At 40.5% G+C, this 22,146-nt stretch overlaps 1 protein-coding gene across 2 annotated transcripts in view; it reads right to left on the minus strand.

Annotated features, from left to right (window-relative positions):
- The window catches only part of LOC306814612 (neuronal acetylcholine receptor subunit alpha-7-like), a 62,792-nt gene that overhangs the window by 32,549 nt on the left and 8,097 nt on the right, over window positions 1-22,146 (minus strand). For both annotated transcript variants that reach the window (XM_079330835.1, XM_079330834.1), the window contains exon 3: window positions 9,032-9,171. In XM_079330835.1, the coding sequence (XP_079186961.1) occupies window positions 9,032-9,171 (140 nt within the window). The remainder of the gene's footprint in view (window positions 1-9,031; window positions 9,172-22,146) is intronic.

The raw sequence follows: 22,146 nt of genomic DNA on the forward strand, positions 1-22,146 counted from the left end.
GCCTGTCAATAGATTTTCCCTTGTCAGGTCAACATCTAAATAAAACATAACTTCCCTTAGCCACATAATTACCTGGGTCATATCACCTGGATAAAAAAAAACCAAAGCCCTTCCTGATTCAGTAGTCACATCATATGACATATGACATATATCACATGTCAACTCTGCAGCAAGGCATTTGTTACCAGGTGAGCAGCAGAAATCATTGATTCTTGCCCTCTCACAGAACCAGAAGAGGGAGTTGAATCAACCACTGAATTCTTTCAAGACAATAATGAGAAAAGTCTCAAACTGAATAAGTAACTCTCAGTGGTCATGTGTGACTACTTTGGTACTACTTCAGGTAATTTAAAAAAATTTTCGCTCTTTCGTACCTGAAGATCTGAAGATGAGGAGAGAAACAGTCAAGTGACATGAAGACATTGAGCTGGAGACTTGGAAAGTTTTGTTAGCAGAGACACTGATCTTGAGTGGAATTTTATTCAAAATATCCAAAGGAATTAATTGATCAAGATTTCAAACACTTCTATGCTCAGTCTATGACTGCAAAATCACTCTTTTCCATTGCTGAACCACCAATCTGCTCACAAACTTCAGCTGATTATCTAAAACTCAGCTCAAATGCATTGAATGGCTGAAGGCTCACAGAATAAGTAATTTTGAGGAGTGCCCAAGTTGCCCTGGCAACATTCAAGTAAGTATCACTGGACAGCCTTTGTATTTCACAAGTCTTATGACAAAGCTGGATTAAACCTGGCCATGATAACATCAACTACACAGGGATAACTTAAGTATTCACCTCAATCCCTTTAACTAAAGTTTAAGTACTTCGTCTCAATCCCTTTAACAAAGCACCCTCAGGAGGAAGATGGAAATAAGACAGGAAGGCCTAGAGTAAAGGTGAAAGACTGGAGAGGAATACAAAAATACAAAGGAATAACAGAAGAACAAACATTTGCTGAGAATTTTGTTGCCCATGAGGATGAAGATACATTTAGGAAAGTGCCCATAGTTGAACACCTTTGTTGCTCAGGATTTCCCACTATGAATGGCTGGAGGTGATGTCTCATAAGTTTTTTTCACCTGGGGTTGAATCACAATCCCATCTGATGCCACTGGCCTCTCCTTGAGGTCATGCCTTTCTTGGTCCTCTCCTGTCCTGTAGAGGTATGTGTCCCTTCAGTGTGGACAAGAAGTGCTGTGTGCCTTTGGTCTTTCCACTGTGTAGCAGCTACTACCAAGGCAGTGCAGTACGCTATGTGGTCCTACTGTCTTTAATCACCCACATTCTTCTCTCCCCAGAAGAGCAGCTTGGGCAAGTACCATTGCATCTGTATCTGCCGCTTTCAGCAGAGTCTATTCACTTCCCTTTGAGACAGGAACTTTACATATTGGAAGTTTTGGCCCCTGTCAGATCACACTCCTCCACTGGCAAGTCCCTGAGCCAGGAGCAATCACCTGTGGTGAGAGTGGAGAGTTTAAGATAGCCTTGTACTGGGAGAAGTAGAGCACTAAAAGCAAGACTGTGCCAGAGAAGCCTGTAAACACAGGAATGCCAGCCATATTCCTTATGTTATATAATGGATGGCTATCAAAGTCCTCAAGAGATATTCCTTCTGAAAGCCTTGTCTCCCTGTATGTCAGAGATCAACCAGATTCAGATGTTAAATGCAAAGGCCTGGATACAAAAGCCACTGAAGGAAGTACTGAACCCATGCATCCCCCAAAGGTGGGAGTAAGAAATAAGGGAAGATATGCCAGTTCTTGTTGCCAGTCAGGGCTTCAGAGTAGGCAGCCCTCCCACTCATCACTGGCACAACAGGGGACTGAGAGTCTCCCAAGCCTACTTGATTTGTGTGTTACTTGCCTTGACCCCCAATATTTTTCAATTTTACAATTTCCATTGTGGTGAAAAAAGGCAGTCTTGTTCTTGCTCTGCACATACAACATGGCTTCCAACTACTGCCTGGGGTATGGGTACTTGACTTAGGAAACTAATTTTATTTTTCTAGGTTGTAGCTTTGCACTAGTCCCTGAAGATCAGGACTCTTGTGAACTGTGACACAATGTAGACTCACTGGTCTTGAGACTGTTTGACTTCAAGTTCCTCCACAAAAACCTGCAAATCGCAGGACTCCCTGCCCCCACAGCTCCCTGTGATCCTGGGAAGAGTGAATCCACCAGCTCTGTCCCACTATTATAAGGATACTTGTCATGGAAACCATGGAAGCTGGGTCAGAGGGCCTCACATGGCCTGCCAGCACAGTGCTGCTCTCTGACTGCTTGGATAAACTGACATACATGCTTAGTTCCTGGGGGAAAGGGTGTTATGTCACCATAAAAAAGCTGTCCTCCATTAAAATCCCAAAACATCCACACATAGCATGTAGGTGGCTTTTATATTCTCCAGGGTGCATACCTCCTCCTGAAATAGCCCTCCATGTATTCTGTCCACAGTTGGCAGGTACTTCAAACAAACAGGACTAGACACAAATCTTTATTCTAGGATATTAATTATTAATTTTCTTTTCCAGCATTTGAAATCACAAGGAAAACAGCATGGAGAAAGCCTACCCTGATTACTTATCTGAGAATCACACTCAGTCTATCTGCAAGTTTGCCTTTGCTATTCCTATATTTGTATGCTGCTGTGGCAGCACAGCAAAAAAAAAAAAGGGATGTAGATATATTCCAAAAGTCAAATGACTCTTATAGCCTGTGGTCAGGGATAAAAATGGGAAGAAAGGTTTTTCCTCAGGAGCTGAACTCACTGTCTCTCAGAACTTACCCTCAGGGAACTCAGAGAAACTAAGAAATACTAGGTTAAAGGCCACTCCAACAGCTATGACTTAACTGCTTTATTTCAAATCTTTGATGCCTTTGCAAATCTTTGATTACTCAGTTGCACAAAATTAAGGAATATACATAAGTTCAAGATCTAAATTCCCACATCAACAAACACCAGAGTACAGTCTTTTCATCAGTCAGACAGAAAAATTGTTTAATTATTGTGAAATGCCCAAGTTGGATGACCACAACTTAAAAATCTCAGAAGGAAATCACCCTCTCTTTTGTTAGAGATTCTGCCACTAAGTACATCTTGGAGGATCATGCTGAAAGAAAACAAACCATGGAATTGCTTCTCAGTGAGCTGCCTCCACTCTGAGCTGAGCAAGACAGAAGTCACACAAAATAAAAAGATGCCAGTAAGTTTCAGGTTATAAAAACTCCATCATAATGTTTCATGCAAGCATGTGCAAATAGTATTAGTCAGGAAGCCATAATACCCAGGGTGCTCAACTTCATTGTGCTAGCAAATTCAGATGTTGCATGTTTAATTGGTTTAGCGAGACTGGCATTTTGAAAATGCCACATAGGAGACAGCAAAAACAATAATTCATGGCTCAATTAGCCCTGAATTTCCCAATTTTCAATATCCTCTCATGCTAATGGAGAGGAATTTTACTTTTTCTTCCTGGAGTCGAAAATGGGTCACACTAAGTGAGTTCTGTGACCGAGAGAGAGATTTTGGGATTTAATGAATCTGTTGGTCTAGAATCCTTTCTGTAATTTTTCTGCCCAAAATTTTAATGGTAATGAATTAGTTTTCAGCTTTTTTAATGGTGTCCAGTCTGTTTCTCTTCTCAGCTGCAGTATTTTGCATCAGCCTTGCTTCTGTGGTCTCATCAAATTGGCTCTAGCAAGATAACAATGAAAATAAACTTTGCAGAATGATAAGTGGTTTAGTAGAGCAGATCTTTCAAGGAGAAACTAAGTAAACATCTCTCACAAAAGCTATGCAGGAAGCCCACAGATAAAGGCACTATTAGGAAAGCAAAAAAAAAAAAAAAGATACTTTAATCTAGAAAGGCTGAAAGAGTCAGCTGAACGGTCAAGCTAACATACTTGAAGATATCTATCTGTAAAAGATTTGTGTGGGATGTACTATAGGGATTATGGTCTAATCTAGTAAATACTGGTACTATATTGGGAATAACAAATGAATACGTGCTTATGCACACTGCATATTTTTATTTGTTTTCCTGAATCACTTGTCTGTTGATCTGTTTTTAACTATAATACCCAGCATAGATTTTTGTATGTGTGAGAATGCTGGAATGAAAGGTAGAAGGGAATGACCTAGATGCTGTAAGGTCAGTTTGAGAAGGAAGAGGTGAATTAGAGCTAAAGAGTAAACCTTGAACTTTGTGGCCTTTTAATACACCTGCAGAACCAACCCTAGAATGCTTATGAAACAAAATAATTTTAAAACAAGGGTATCAACTGCTAAAGGCATTCAGATCTGACAGAGATTCTGTGAGAAACCCAACAGTAGGAGGGTTATGTCAGACAGGATGCACTCCAGGGCCAGGCATAGCCTCCCCTCCTGCCTTCTCACCATTGATTTCTGGCACAGGATACTGATAGGCAGCCTCTAGTTTTGGCAACTCTCACTCAAATAGCGACTCCCCAACAAAATGCCTGAGCTCCTGAGGACTGAGTTCAACAGTCCTATTATATGATGAGCAGATCATCTGAGAAATGAGCAGGCTGGTGAAGGCAGCTTCAATGTCAACAATGCCTGCATTCAAAAGTTGTTCTCTTACCAAACACTTCCTAAAAGAACCCCACAAACCAACTCAAAATAACAAAAAAACTGAACTCCTCCAGGGTTGCATTCTTTGACCTGGGGAAACTGGTGGAAGTTTAAGTTCGATTCCCACATTTTGATAAGGTCTGGGTACAGAAGGCAAAAATATCTATGCTGCTAAGCTAGTATGCTGCTTATAGTGATAATGACTACATCTGAGCATTCAATGAAAATATGCGAGGATTTTTCTCTTGTTTTCACTGAACAGCAAGGCTCAGACCCAGTTTAAAGGAAAATATCAAAAAGTGAACCTTTGTTTTTATCGTCCCACTAAGCTCTTACATTACCTTGTCTTGCGGCTTTCAAAAAATGTGGAGAGTTTATACACAGCATGGCAACAACATCTGTGGTTTAAAAGTGAGATTTTTGCAACCTTGTGATAAAGTTTAACATGAGATTAACCTAACCTAACCATGAGGTTTAGGATAATCCTGCAGTCTCTAGGATGGACAATCATTTTATACACTGTGCAATTGAATCAAAACAGTCCATAATAATTTTTTCCAGACACAGCATTTGTTTTGGGTTTGCAGCCCAAAACACAGAAAAATTCTGTATTTTTTGACTTCTGGAAGTACATAATGACTCATGGATTCTTGGGGATTTTTTCGGCACTTTTGTGGCTTCCCATCGATCACTTGCAATCCTGATTTTTGTCATTATGACCTCAGTGGCAACTGGAAGGCTGAACAGTTATATAATAACAGAGAAAAGTTATTACAGGACTCCACCATATGCAGAGACCTCAACAGCTGTATTTATTTTTTTTAATAACTTAACAGTGCAACCACATATATAGCCCTTCAGATAAGGTCTCCTGCAAATGCCAACACAGGAAATGAAAACAATCATTCATGATGAGAAATACTTTCTACCTAGCAGTTTCCTTTTACATTGTGCCAAAGAAAAATACTTGCATTTTGTCTGCTGCAGAAAATGTCATGCCTCATTTCTTAATTACTCTAGCCTCACCAACTGACTGGGCTCTTAGACAAAATAAGAGAATTTTTGTTCCAAATACTCTTGGATATCTATCCTTGCATGGGTTGGCAGAACTTGGCAGTAGCTGACAGTGCTCTGTGAGAGAGAGCACCAGCCAATGCTCTTCTAATGCACAGGGAGTGCCTGGGGGTCAGGCTCCAAGCAAAAGTGACCCTCAGAAATGGCTTACACAGGAGACAGCTCAGCAGGAAATTGTCCTTACACACAGAGGACAAGGCAAACTGAACTGAATCCTGCTCTTAAACACAGGCTGTAACTGTCCCTCTTTCTGCTCTTTTGTTTCCTGAATATAATGGGCCTGTCATGACTGTAGTTATGAATTAATATAATTTTTGGAAAAAAAAATCCAAACTCTAAAGCCCTTCATTTGCATTTGTATACCACAACTGTGACAAATAGAGTACATGTTCTATTGAGCTTTGAGTATGACGGCTTGCTTTGAATCCTAAAAACCATACATACCCTGTGTAGGCAAATGCATGCACATAGAAGCAGAAAACATAATCTAAAGCAGTCATGCTTTGAAATTTTCTTTGAATGGAGAAGAGGAGGTGAGATTTTAAGTAGTTACTTGTATTACTGTTTGGAAAACCACACTGATCTCAGAGCAGTCTTTACTTTCTATGTAGCAGAGTGCAAGTAGATTGTCAACAATGCTCTTCTTAGCAACCTGTCTGCAAAAGATTAATTTAGGATTCATTACATTTTAATACAGTATGTGTAGGAAACAGACTTATGGAGACATGAGATGGAACCTGCCTCAGATAGAAGTGCTTTAGATGCAATACCAGGTCTTGGCATGAGTAAGGCATAAGATTTTTTGAGTATCAGTGGCAGACCCCTCCTCATTTCCATGCACTAATAAAATAGGAAATTTGTTTTCATCTTCTTCACATTGTTTTCTCCACAGGGAAACCAGAACAGGGAACACCATCTTGTGACCACTGCAGTGACTGCTTGCAAAGTACCTCAGTGAGTCCAGCAATGCTGTAGTATGCCTTGGCACATGACACTTCCCTGAGCATGGAGTGCTTGTTTTCTCCCCAGGGAGTATGGTGTAAAAAGTGCCCTCATGCTGAGACCCTGCCTAGGACTCTGCTCTCTTATGGTAATGGACCACACTGACACTCAAGTCCTCAGAAAGAGCAGCTTTTCACTGCATACACCATTGCAAGACTGTGATGTTGTCTGTCCTCATCCCCAAGTGAAGAGTATGCACCAGCTGCTTTGTCTTCCACCAGACAGAGCAGCTGAGGGGGCAGAGCCTACTCAGTCTACTGACTGAACAGAGATGGCCATAGAGATTACCTCTTGTAGCTTCACTGCTTCTCTTTACATCATTTTGGCTATAATGAGTCCCCTTTTAAACAGACATTTACTTCAGCAACTGGAACAGACAGATGCTGCCATCTGTCCAGCCAGCAGTGGAGGATGAGGGGCTCACAAGTACAGTGCTTGTTGCTGGCACATTCCTGCATTGATTCCTGATTTAAGAACCCAGGGGATCAGTGTTTTGTGCATTTTCAGGCTGGTTGGTTTAGCCACTTGTTGATGCCACAATGACATTTATACTACAGGGACCAAATGGCCAAATGATTTTCTGTCCTCCACTGCGGAGACAGGCACCTTTTAATATCATCCAAGATAAACATGTCAAATAACTCTGGATGTTTTTAAAAATACTTTGAGTGCAGTTTGCAAGACCACAAGCCTGAGACAGGTCATCATTTATCATTAAAACAGATTAACATGTAGCAACTCTACTGGGTGCAAAGATGTAGGAAAGAAAAGCTTCATTTCTGAAAGGTATAAACATCTAGCATACCTCATTCCTATTGTGGACAACCAAAAGGGAATACTAGAACTACATTGTTTATGATAGACTCTTAGACTTTTTTATAATTGACTTACTGTAGATAAACCATTAAAAAAAAAACCTAAAACCAATTTCCTGAAAGGTTGGATTTCATATATGAATGTGAAACACAGTTGAACAATTGTTTTATGTAACTCCTCCTGACTTTGAAAATATACAGTTGCAGCCCTTTGGCTGAAGAGTCCCCATTAGTACCCCCAACCTTCAAATTAGGTTGAAAAAAAATACCACAGATAAAGAAGGACTGATGGAAGATCTTTGGAGCTCAGACATCTCTGCTAAACCCAGAATTGCTTGCTGAAATTTACTTGAAATTAGCTGCAGGAAATCTTTGCTCTTTCCTTCATGTAGAGGCTTTGGGTTGACAGTACTGATTTCCTCTGTCTTCCAGTTCAATGCAACTGGTAACATTTCAAAACAGAAAGATGCATACCCTATCTGAGTGGCTCCTGCCTGCCTCCAGGAATAGCACAGCTGACTGGACTTGCCACTTGCATGTTGTGATGCTGCAGGGCTACACCTTCAGGGTCCTGCTTACCTCTCTAGGGAGAGCACCTGGTGTATTACACATTTTCAGAATGACTGTGAGAGTTTAAAAAGTTTGAATACTTGAAGGTCCTGTTAAATTGCTTTGTAACTGCACAAATGTTTCCACATATCTCTCTCTATTCCTCATTCCCTCCATGGCAGTGAGTGTATCACAAACCAGCTCCAAATACTGTTTCACCTGTTTGTTCTGCTGACAGGGTGAAGATGGTCAAAATTTTTCTCCTGGCTTGTTTTTCCCATGTAAATGAGAGAAATCCTGTATATATATATATATATATATATATATATATATATATATATATATATACAATGGTTTCTCATACAGAATCTCCTCATGATGAAAAAAGGATTTGGATTATTATGTTAAAATTTTCCATGGATCAAATCTCCAATTCTGTAAAAGCATGTTGTAGTCAAGACAATTAGATGGCTGTGCCTCCAGGTTTTACTTTTATGGATTTCTAAGCTCATCTCAGGGCAGACTCATTCAGCTGCAGTGCATGGTAAAAATATGATGGGAGAAGCAGCCAATGCCATTATAATATCTAATGAAAAAATGTAAGTGCAGTGATGGTAGCTTTGAATGCTGCACTTGGTCTTGAGTTACTGCATCCCACACAGCTCTGAGATGAATGTTCATTAATAATTAGTAGTAACACATGGTTTCTAATTGATTGAATTCTTTTTTCTGTTTAAAACAAATGGAAAATAAATACATAATTAATCTCCTTGCAGTTCATGTTGTGTCAGAAATGGCTGTGCTTTTAGGACAAAATTCACTCCTCCTAAGTGTCGAAGCATGTACTCCAGCATTTAGGGAGGATGCTTAGCAAAAGACAGACTGCTTTCATCTCTGATAGCCTGATAAAGAGAAAGAATATGTCTCCTAGACTGGACATCAGATTTGTTATGCTCTATGGGTGCCACAGAGAAGACAACAACAAGAAACTTACCACATCAATTATCTGCAGTAAGGAAAGCCGGAGTTCGACTACAAGCGGTTGGGAGTCATTCACTACAGGTCGTTCCAGACGATTGTAGTTCCTCAGCAGTTCTCTGTACAAACGTCTCTGGCTTTCCCCCTGCTGAGAGTCTAGAGGAAAAGAAAGGTGTCTGTCATTCACACTGTCACATGGACATCATTGTTTGTCTGTTTTGTTGAAAACTACCTCTTATTAGGTTTGTAATTAAAAAGCAGTTCCTAAAAATATTACCCAATGCTATACGTGGATGTGACAGACACAGCTTTTCTGCATATGTGAATGATGAACTCAAAAACATCAACTACTAACACTCTAACTAATTACCAATATTCAGAACCTACTGAATAGAATTCGGGGCACTGACTGAATGTCCCCATTTCTTGGGGTTCCTCCTGCTGATGGACAGCAGAGTTGTGGTTCCAAAACCACAAGACAGCTTCCTGGAAGGCAAACAAATGAATGAATTCATTTGCTTGCTCTTATTTCCCAGATGCTGGCTACTGTGAGCCAGCACTGCTATCACTTAGCCATATTGTGAGATAACAGCTATCCGTATTTCTTGGAGCTGATGTACCACACCTTTTTCTGTGCTCAAGAAACAGTAACAACCCTTCTTCCTATCCTCTTCAGTTTTGTGGAGCAGTCTTTCCAGCCTTTGGATTACTTCCCTTGACTTTTTTCCATCTGATGGCAGCACACTTTGTTAACATCTACTGAGGTGGTGATATGAAGGCTAGAGTATTTAACAGCTATTACAGTGATACTGAATTTCTGGTATTGCATGCTTAGCTCAGTTTGCACTGGGAACAGACTCCACACAAAGTTGTCATGCAAACGGCTGAGCATGCCAAAGATTAGCAGAACATCAGTCTACGCTTAATTTTCAAGATGCCCTGCTTCCCATCTTTGGGGTGGGTGTGGAGAGCATCTGTCTAACCTGCATGACCAGGTTTCCTTGTCACAAGAACTGTAAATGGTGAAGGTTTGGGCATTTTCCTTCAGCAAAGCAAGAAGTTTGCTGGGATACACTGCTCAACCCTGGTTCCCCCAAAACTGTGTAGATCTTGGTGCTGTGGCTAGTGGCAGCCCGAGCTCTACTTAAGAGCTGCACCTAAGAGAGGGAAGGTCATGGACTGCAGGTTCCCTGAGGTCAAACCAGTCCTGTCAACATGAGAATGTATTCTCTGAATTTTACAAATTCAATCCCTGACAGAGAATCTGCACTCTAAATCATTATTACTTTGGACTGAAGCTTTTTTTTATCCACTGCAACTCCCATTCTCTGTATATGATGGTTTTTACTTCTTGATCAGAGCTCTGCACATTGAGACCAAAACTGCTCTCACAGAGGTTGTGATGAATATTTTCTTGACAGTGCAAACAAAATGTAACAACCCATTCTGGCTTCCCAGTCTCTTATTATGCTTAGCAACCCCTTCAAGCTTGAGACAAGCTGCCCTACAACAAAGCAGCCATGCCTTTTAAAACTAACAATAAATTCCGTTTATAAACACTGCATGATCTGTTTAACTTGTGTTCTTTTAATTCTTCCTGCTACTCAAGGGAGCTTTGTGACTTTCTAGCATGGCAGTGCCTGGTAAACAAGAAAGAATAGTATTTTGGTTTACTTTGGTAATTTACACTATCACATCAATTTCATGGATCCTTTCTACTCTTGCACAATATTCTACATGATCACTGGCACTCAGAGGAACAAATGCTGTGAGCATGCCTTCAACAGCCCTTGCTGACACTCAGTATGGATGCTATGTTTTCACCAATGACAAAGACAAACTCTGACCACAACATCTCTCCAGCATCTTAAGTAATCTTCCCTGCTTACTTAAGCTGAGATTTAAATCCTCTGTTTTATGGTCTTAGTACTTTCCAGTGCCTCACCAGGACCAGACTCCATTATAAAAGTCTTGTGTGTGAAGGAAACCCATCAAAATTACCACACATTGTCCTATGGAAAGAGGGTCTGAGTTCTGGAGCAAATTTGCTGTCCTTTCACTCACCTACCCACCAAAGTTTCTGTGCTTTACTGAAAAGTGACTTCCTGAACTATTGCTCTCATCTTGAGTACTTACATAATACTTGCCTTTAACTTTTCTTTTAAGCTGGCTTCCTCAGCTTTTACAAGGGGAAAAGTGCCCTTCACCAGTCTCTGGACCCAGCTGAGCTGCTAGACTGCCCCGGTACCTCCATTGCTGGGATGCATTGAAGCAGCCCACCAAGGGATGTCTGACTTGCAGAAATCTAAGCATAACCCTTTGCTGTAGGGTTTGGAAAGCTGTCTTTGGACTGTATGCTTCATTTATGCTGATGCCAAGCCTCTTTCCCTGTTAAACTTTTTGAGGTGAAATAGCCAAGAACTGCAGCTAGTTTTCCATCCTCTCTTCAACTCTCTGCTCTGTAATGTGATCCTGATACTTTACAATCTCTTCTATTCAAAACTGTTAACATAGTTCTAGTTGATCTATTCTTAGTCTGCAGAGCTGGCATTGGTACCACGTATCTGTGTGCTGCATGGTTTGGCTTACAAAATGACATAGATTCAGAAGCAATGGAGCCTTGGGGTGTCCTGGCAAACAGCCACAGCAGCTGTTGGTAACACAAAGAGCTGGCTAGCCTAATCACACTGCTGTGTCTGCTTTTGAGAAGGGAACTGAGTTGGATATCTAGTCTGACCTTTATGTTCACAGACTTTTTCTTTAAATTGTAATTTTCACATACTTAATGTTTCATACTCCAGAGAGATTTCTGCTTTTTTCTCCTATAACATTTGTGCTAATGCATTGTGACACTACAACTCTGTGTGCTAAATGGAGTGTTTGCTGGTGATGGGAAGCCTGAATCTCTCAGGAGTAGTGGTAGAATAAGCTTTACCACTGACTATCCCTCAGTCACAGAAGTTTAACCAAATGAAGTGGCACTGTTTCATCTTTTAAACTAGTCTAGATGATGGATGTCAGTATTTAAGGTTGCCAAGTCAGTCTCCCAAAACCAGAGCCATACTTGCTTACCTACCTATGTTATTGCTAAGTAAAAGTAACTAGCAAAGGGCATGATGTTTTCTAGCCAAAAGATCTGAGAGTTTTTATGACACACTGCCTCTGACAGTGTCTCCCTTGTCTCTGAAATATCTTTGAAGCAGTAGGAAAACACATAAACTCATTAAAATATGAGGGAAGAGCAGTGCAGGATGTTTACCTCAACTTTAGCAAGACTTTTGACTCCATCTCTGAAAAATTCTCACACACGTTTGTCTATGCCTTTCAGGCTAGATAAGTGAACAGTGGACAGAAAAGTGGCTGAACTGTCAGGCTCAGAGGGTTGCAGTCAGCAGCAAAAATTTCAGCTGAAAGCCAGCCAGTGGTAGAGTACTCCAGGGATGGGTACTGGGAACAATGATACTTAATGTTGTTATGAATGATGGGGCAGAGTGCACCTTTAGCAAGTTGGGGTTTTTTTCCAATGGTACAAAACTGGGAGGAGTGGCTGATACAGCACAAGGTTTTCTGCCACTCAGAAGGACCTTAAAAACTGGAGAAATGACTGACCTCGTGAAGTTCAGTGAAATAAAGTCATTCTGCACCTGAGGAGTAACTCCAGGTACAAGAACAGGCTGGGGGCTAACATGATAACACAAAAGCCCCGAGGAACTCTATAGGTACCAAGCTGCCTATAAGCCAGCAATGCACCCTTGTAGCAAAGGTCACCAGCATCCTGAGCTGCAACAGGAAAAACCAGATAAGTGGATCAATTCAGGTGATCCTTCATCTCTACTCAGCAGTGGTGATACTCACCTGGGATGCTGGATCTAGCGCTGGGTTTATCAGTAAAAAGGAGACATGGAAATATTAGCTCAAGGGCTGGATTGTTCCTCAAGATATACTCTTGAATAATCTGAAAATATCCCCTAAACTGCTCCTGGGGTTTGCAGACAAGTGGAATAGCACAAGGCAACCAATCCCTCCGATTGGTTGTGAAGAGCTCTATAGAAAGCAGTTACTCATGCACTACTTTTAAACACCTCTCTCAATTCCCTCTATGCTTCTGCATGTGCAAAGAAGTCTGCAAGAAGCAGACTGATTGAATGATATGACCTATAAACTTCTACCAATCTTTTGAGAATATATACTGTAGTTGCATTTCATGTTTCTTTCCAGGATGTAATTGCTGAGAATTGCACAGCAAGGGAACCTGCAGCTAGGTCTGGCCAGACTATCCATATGGCACCCCCAGGAAGGACAGATGCTCTCTCCTTTCCAGGAGCTGTGCTGTCATGCCTGGTCTTGGCTGGCTGATTTTCCTGCTCTGCTTTGCAGGCCGAGGTCCCCAAGCTACAAGGCAAGAGTCCAGTCCTTCCAGTTCCCCAGGTTTGTTCACAAAGTAGTCAGCTTCTGAACTGGTATGAGACACGTTCTGGCTGGTTTGCGCACAGTAAATAATAAAAAATGAAATATTAGCAAGATGATAGGTAGTAGAACATGGACTTCCACTAGTTTTTCAGCAATGGTACTTGTATTATACCTGTATTATCAATCATTCTACCTGTTTCATACTGTTCCTCACTTTTGTTTTCATAATCTCTCAAATTTTTTGAGGGGGAGCTTCTAGCTGTTTTCTAGCTGTTGTTCATTTCTTTAGGCAGAGGCCTGAGCCCCAATACACAAGTTATTACTTTATTAATACAAGATTATTGGTACCTAAAGTTGTGGCTTCAGGACAAAATATCATATTCTTTTCCATATCATTTTTTATTAACATACATGCATGCTAACATGCCTAGGAATCAGAAAATGTCTCTTTGTTTTCTTCTTCTGTTTTAAAAGACAGTTCTTAGAATCACTTTCATATATAATCTTTTCGAAGAACATGGTAAGTTACAATCAACAGCCTATATCTGATCCATCACATTATTATTTTTACATATTTTTCCCCCCAATACTTCATGAAAGGTCTAAAAATAATATTGTGGTTGTGATATTTATTCACTCCTCTTGTACCTTTAAGAGGTATTCACCACATCTATGTCACTTTTTTCTCTCTGTACTGTTACTTTGACGTATATTTTTTGTTTTGGTTTGTTTGTTTTACTGTTTCATAAAAAAAGATGAGTGAATTTCTGGTGTTTACAAAAAACAAACACAGCAGTGCCATTATACTGTAAGGTATTATTAAGTTTAGCTGTGTAATGATTGTATTTAATTTGCTTATAACTGGAACATTTACAGAGGAAAAATCCATTAAAAACTATGGTTATCAGAACTAAATCCTATAAATTAAAACTATTTTCCTAAAACCTTCCTACCATAGCTCCTCTTCTATTATTTATTTTCATTTTAGTTTATCACTGTACTCTTGTAGGGATTTCTAGCTATTGCTTTCAGAATCCAAACAGAATGATCATAGGAAACATACACACACACACACATACTACATGTGGTAATGAATTATGGGGCAAGTAATATGAAAAGCACCAGGAAAAAAACAGATTATTTCACAAACAATTTCATTTGCATAAAGAACTACAATAGCAAGAACATTTTAAAAATGAGGCATGTTCTAATGATTTTGTAGCTATGAAAAACAACTTACTTTGAATATTTGCAGATTTTTGAGAATGTAAAGCATGTCACTACTGTATGTCACTTAATCCCCAGAGATCCAGATGTGCCCCATCTGCTTTTGTTCCTATGTGCAGCATTGTTACTTTTATCTGTGGCTACAAATGCATTATTTCTTTCAATGCCCTTGGATTTAAAATGTATGCCATCATGCCTTCAGGGAAGAGGATTCACATAAGAAACAATTGAATCACATCAGCTACCTCTACCCTGTGTATGTCTGTGTGCGTGTGTGCTTATGTGTTGTGTATTTGAATATTTCTCTCATTTAAAACATCTTTTTAATCTACTTCCCTTCTGGGTAATCTTTGACTCTAATCTTTGTCTCCCGCTATGCAGATTGTTTCTGCATCTTACACACAAAATCCATCAGATACCCAGAGGAATGTGAGAAATAACATGATTTCCTAGGCGAGAAGGACCTAATACTCCTGAAACAGGTCATTTCTGTTCTTTCATAGCACATAAAGAGTTTCCAGCAGTGATGAGTACTAAAAAAGATATGCTAGGAAAGGTTTCTTCTTAAAGACTCTAGGCCCATGACAACTTCCTAAAACTATATAATGAAAGGATGGGCTTACATTTTTGGGCCTACTGGCTTGGTTACGGGTATTTTAAAGTCTGAGTTATGTGTGCAAGATAGAGAGACACACTCTGAGGTATTAACATCAATCATAGTTTAGTTATCTAAACTGCCTCATTATTCCAGGTCAGAAACCTAACTAGCTGCAGCCAGTAAAGGCTAAAAATGTACTTCTAGTGTAATGCTAGTTTACATTAGCTCTCTGCAATGTAAGTGTCATTGCTACAATACTAAATGCACAGGGAGCACAGGAGGAGGAATCTACAGCAAGTGATGCTACACATTTCAGAGCACTGCAGCTGTCTGGAGGCAACTCTTGCCAGCCATCCTGGGATTTGTGGAGAGGAGTAGTAATGAAAGCCAAAGAAAATAAATAAAGCCATAATATAAAAGCATGATACCAGTGATATGGTCATCAGTGGACTGGACTGGACTTCTGCACTCCCTGCTCTCACTGGCTTGCAAAGCATCTTGTCATATCCCCTTATCTCTACGTGTTTTAGTACCCAAACCAGTCAACCCAGGGAAAGCCCCTCTTGGGAAAGCGCTATGAGCTTCCCCCTCCAAGTGCCATCAGTGAGGCAGCTTTGGCAACATGCACAGCATCCACAAATAGCTCTGAAAAGGGTCAAGTCAGTCGGCACCTCCCCATCAAAAGCCCACTCTACACCATGCCAGGCACATGTGGAGAGCTCAGATCTGGGGAAGTTGTAAGTGAACTGACAGGTGTAATAATGATTTCTGTGGAAACAGACAAACAAGGTTCATTACGCTGAGAAAACAATAGGTAGGAGTGCTTTTTCCTAAACCCAGTGCAGATAATAGCAGTGATAGAGCCTACAGTGATGTTGTAGTTTAACTCCACACTGCAACTGAGTACCATGCAGTCACTCATTCACAATCTCCCCTCCCACAACAGGATAGAGAAAAGAATTAGAAAAAAATTACAATAACAGCATTAATGAAACATATTAATAATGAAGCATAATGAAACATAAAAATAATGAAAAGGGAGACAACAAAAAGAGGGAGAGAAATAAAACCCAAATAAGAGAAATTATGAGCAATACAATTGCATGCCCCCACTGATCTGTGCCCAGCCCACCCCTGAGCAGCAGGGCCTCTTCTGGTCAGTTTTCCCCAGTTTATCCACTGAGATATACCAGCTTCCCAGGAAGAGAAACATAGTAATTTTGTCCCAAGATGTGAAGAGAGCAAAGATTCCAAGACCTATTCCTTAGTCAAAGGCATGTCTTTAATAGGAAAAAAAAGCTTGTTCCCCCTTTTTATGGTTCAAAGATGAGGGAGAGATCTTGCTCTAAAGCATTGCCTCAGTGTATTATTGATGAAGCTGTGGTAAAATGGTTTAACTTCTCTGGACAATGCAGAGGACAGGCTGGAGTGGAAATGATACAGACAATAACACCGTGAAAATGAGCTGCCCAGTGTGCTCACAGATGTTGTAGTGCTTCTTTCCCTTTTTCCTTCCACAGCATTCATCAGCTGGTTATCTCACAGACATTTCCCAAACTATGAACTTTTGCCTTACCAGCCCGCCACCTGTACTTGCATAGCAAAGCTAAGCAGCAAAGGCATTGAGAATGAAACAGGGAAGGCTAGAGATGGCTTCTCCTGCTTTTTTCCATTACTAGTCAGGTTGCAGTTGTTGCCCATGAATAAATTGAGAGCTCCACTAGCTGCAAAGCACAGGCAATGCACAAATGTCCATATGGATCTGAAAATGCAAAGAAAATTCCAAGTTTGTCTTTACAATATCAGAAGTCAAATGCTGGATAATGAGAAATATAGTGTAAGAGCTCTGAATGACTGCTAATTTGTTAAAGTGCTTAGTATGTAAACTGGGAAACATGGAGATACATTCTCCTTAATCCTAAATAGTTTTGCACTTGGAGATCAAAACTTTCAATAACATACCTACAGACAAGACCCACCACTGTTTGAGGCAGCATCAATGAGCTTCCACTAAGGTCAAACTTGCTGCCTGTCCATATGAGATGTTGTGCTGTGAATAAACTGTGGTAGTTTGGAGGTCGTGGCAGCAGAAGCAGCTGCTATGAAGGGATTTTTCCTAAGGGAAAGACGTCTGAGGCTTTGGTGGTTGAGGTCTTCAAAGACAAAGGGAACTGTAAATAGCGACATGAAAATTCTTAGCAAGGAGTCTGAATTTATTTCACATTGATGAGAAAAGCTGCTTCTGGTACTGTTTGATGAAGTAAATGACACTTTGAATGAACAGGATTTGTGACCAAACAAGATTTGTGGAGATCTGTCCTAAGACACTTGAAATTGTATGTACTATGCTTTGACTGACTCAGTCTAGATTTGCTTATATGCATACAAAGTGGCTCAAAAGCTTCCATCTGTTTTGTTGTTAAATTTTTTTTCCAGACTTTAAAGGTATCAAGATCTCAGCGACAGATGAGTGTTAGGTTAGCCTTGATTTGTTTTCAGAACACTAGATGCTATTGTCTTTTCCTTTGGTACATGGCTCGGGTCCTAGTTTTGTTGGGATCAGTGGTTATATGAAATATTGGTCTCTCCTTGCTGCATCCTGCCAGCCAAACCTGCATTGGTTGAGTCAGTCATCCTGACTAAGAGCAGGAATGGACCACAGTGAAACTGAGGTACTTCCAGAGAATGACAATCTGGGGAGCCTGATTTTGTCCTGTTTTACTCCATTGCTTTTAAACTTTGGTAACTTCAGTGTACTGCTCCTGAATTATGTTGGCGCAGACAAAACAAAATTAAAACAAAACTGCTGCCCTGTGTGTCTAGGAGGAGCATGACTGTCATCTTGCAATACAGTAGCAATGCCACAGATGTGGGATACTCAGTCTCTGAGTGAGACGAGAATAAGCCTGGAAGTCAGAAAGTAATCCTGTGCTGTCTGGACTGCCCTCTTGTATTCCCCAGAAAAGAATTCCTGAGTTTGCTAAAGCATTTTGACCCAAAGATGAAATAATTTGTCCATTTGACAGAGGCCTCCTTTGGAGAAGAATATCTCCTCACCCACAAACCTGCTTCCCTTATATCTACCTTCCCTTTACCCTGCTGCCTCCTCTTTGACATCATCAGGCAGCACATAAGTAGAATGTGATGGTGCCAGAAGTGCTGAAATGCATGAGCAGTGCATGAGCAGAGATAACAATTCAATAAATTTAAATTATACATGGTGACCCTAATATCTTTGGAAATTACATTAGAAGTCTTAGACCTTGAACAAAATGCTACTGCAGACAGTATGCTTCAAGATAGCTGTTTGGTTATAATAAAAAGGCAAATCTTTTGCTTGGAGCTCCTGGATCTGCCCAGTTGCCATTTATGGATTGTGCATGTAGCCTGAACATGTATAGGTTTAATTCAAAGTTGCTGCCCATTTGCCACTTGAAAAAGGTGGCAACTGCAAAATATCTAGTAATTTTGATTCAAGTTTTGATTTCTTCTTCCCATTGTTACAATTGTTCATGCTGGATTTTAGTTTGCTGACTACTTTTCTAAAATGACACAATATTAAAGGGAAAGCACTCCATCAATTGCCATGACTGTTCTATCGCTTCTGCAGGATCTTTAAAAAACACATAAGATGGCTAAGAATTATGTAATGTATTATGTGCATCATTATATGACTTCCTACTTTTGGTTTTTCCCAAATGCACTGACTCAGACATGATGAGAACATTAAGCAGCATCATTCTCTACAGCCAGCCTGCACTCAATGAGACCCACTCACATGACACACAGTTAGCTCTGTGTAATGAAGTCTCCATAGGGCAGCACTGATCCCTTGAACTGAGACAATAAGGCTGCTGTAACCACAGCAGACAGATTAAAGAGATATGACTTTGATCTGCTTGGAGATGAGAAAACAAAGGGGAGCTCTTTCGGCTGTCTTCAGCATCCATGAGGATCAGCTCCATCATGGATAAGCCAGGCTCTCCTGGGAGGTGCACAGGGACAGCATCAGTAAGATAAAGCTGCATGATGGGGCATTCCCCATAGAACTAAGAGAGACTTTGTTTTCTCAAGGGTGCTGTGCATAAGGGATACCACTGTCCTTTGAGATGTTTGCAGCTTGACACCTCAGACAGCAAACAAATAGAGAAGGGTTGGACTGGGCAGCCTCTGGAGGTCATTTCCAGCCAAATTATTCTACCACTATATGAATCTGTATAGATCAGACCATCTCGCACCTCAGCTGCTACAGACATATCTTTTCCAATTTACAACTTAATTTTCTCTCTAGGCATGGTAAAGATCTAAGAGACTACTGATGTTTCTCCACATAACAAGAGCTGAGCTTCAGGGAACACAGTGTACTCTCTTCAACCTCAGTGTACTGACTTCAACCTCCTCTTTGAGTTCTCAGTGAGAAATGAGACCTCCTCAAGCCTGCCTCTTTCTTATAAACAATTTTTTTGCCCAAATCAGTGTTGCATTAAGAACAGAAAAGTGGACTGTCCTTTTATCTTCAACACTGTGGAATGCAAAAGTGTTGTAAATACTCATTTCTGAATGGTATAAGGTCTGCAGACATCTGTTTCAGCACTCCATTAACCACAGATTTTCTAATTGAGCAAAACCAATTGATAGGAAGGCAAAACAGAGACACCTGCACCTCACTGTTTACATGCATAAGTACTCCTGGTTGACTACATGTTCCCGTTCCTGTGCAATTTACTGACTTAATTGCAAGCCCTGGGTGATGAGATTCTTACTTCTAAACACTCCATGTGGTTCTGGTCTCAGCCTTCTCATCAGCTGTTTTCCTCAATGCATAAAGTATTTTATTTGAGTCTTTCTTCAAGCTGTATTTTCTCAGGAGTATGCTCTAAAACAGCAATAAACTCCTGTCTACATTTCTAATTTCCTGGGTTGATACTGATTGCCAGTGCTAACCCTACCTGTCTCAGTCAGATTTGATCTCATTCTTAATTAGATTAAGTAGGATCTCCAGGCAGTAGATATCTTCAACCAACCATGTCATGACAGATGAAAAGGGTTTTGATCTACTTTAATCACACCCCAGAGCTGAAGAGACAATATCTCCCTCCTTGCTTGTCACATACAAATGAAATTGTATATGCTACCACCATCACTAACCCATGTTCTTTTCCACATGCCTTAGGAAAATAAACCAGAGAGAAAAAAAGAGTTTTAAAGCTGTCTTTAAGAGATGAACCCCCTGCCTAGAATGGGAGCTTCTGCTCTGAGACCATCAGAAAACTCTCTGAGCTGGAGCAAGGCTGAAGGCTCCTAAGGAGACATCTGGCATCATCCCAAAGACCAGATGGGTGCTACTTTCTCATGTATCTGCTTCTGGATCCCTCCCTGCATGCAAGAGCGCTATACCAATAGGTGCATATAACAATAGGCACTGGTGATGTCATGAACCAGGTTCTTCCTCTGCACCTTCCCCCTTTTTCAATATTTCAGAAGAGTTAACACAGTATTTAGCTCAGATCACTACCAGCAAATGCACACAGAAATATCTCCAACTTTCCTGGAGGCTGGCAACTTCTCAGAAACTTGGGCCAGCTCCACTGTTGCAGCTGTGCCTATGATAATACAGATCAGCCTTAGAGCTGTGCCAGTGAATGCACATAGAAGATTAGTAACTGAACACAAGGTCAGGTTCATTGAATTGAAAAGTCTACTTCGAGAAGCAAGCATATACAGCAAGTAACTGTAGCAGACAGTAATTCAGACGAAATAGGGGTTTGCTTAGGACCCTGCCTGCCCATCTTAAATGAATAGACACATATTGATGGCACTAGTGCTCTTGATCAAGGAGCGTATTTACATGTGCCATGGACTAAAACATTAACTCCCCAGGCTCCATGCATATGCGATACCTTAGCACACTCTCAGCATTCAGTGATCAGCCCTGATATCTGTGCTATTAGATATTAAAGTAATGCTCAGGATCTGATAGCAATTTCCCACGTCTGCAAGTTGCATCTGTGGAATCTTTTAATGACACCAATATGGAAGAAAAGATCTACCAGTACAAGCTAAGGCCTAACTAATATATTTTCTATTTTAAATGTGTATCAGCTGCATTGCTATCTTTGAAACTGCATCATTTAATGGATCAACATAGAGACTGTGTAGAGCTGAGGTGAATACAACCTTCACACCTCCAATCAAGGGTATGAAAGATTCTAAATTAACTAACTTTCACACCTGGTTCTACTCTGATAACAGTTATGAGATGTGAAGTACAACTACTTCAACAACCACCTAAATTATCAATGATATTATTAAGGCACAGGAATCTTTTTATCTGTTCAACTGTGTCTCTTTTGAGTAAACGAGTTTGATTAACACACATCAGTTCTATCAGGCCTACACTGCAGTTCTATCAGGCCTACAAAGCTGAGGCCTGAAGTTTAGACTCCATATATAGGTATTTAAGTTTTTAGGTATTTGCTCTTCCTTCTACATAGATCTCTAAACTCATGCCACCTCAGTCTAATTAGCTCACATTAGAGAAATTGTAGCTTGGCAGTAGAATCTGGCCTTCTGAGGCTAATTTGCCAATGCTTCTGCTGTTGCAGAAGCAGCACCTGCTTGCATGGAAGTGAACCAAGAAATTTGTGAGTATTTGCTCCAAGAGATCATCAGTTCTATACTGATGTGATCACTAGACCTCAATGAAATAAGCAAAGGTGTGAAAAGGTATGAAATTGATGTAACACAGAAATTCAACTCTGTATTGGGAGTGAGCCAAAGAAAACTGCTTTGTACCAGCTGGGTACAACAAGTCCAGCTGAATTCATCATTTACATCTTTGAGCTGGTTAGCTCACTTGCAGCATCCCCTGACACAGGATTTGTACCACACAGCTG

This window comes from Erithacus rubecula (assembly GCF_903797595.1).
Source record: "Erithacus rubecula genome assembly, contig: SUPER_Z_unloc_1, whole genome shotgun sequence".
In the NCBI taxonomy this organism is placed as follows: domain Eukaryota; kingdom Metazoa; phylum Chordata; class Aves; order Passeriformes; family Muscicapidae; genus Erithacus; species Erithacus rubecula.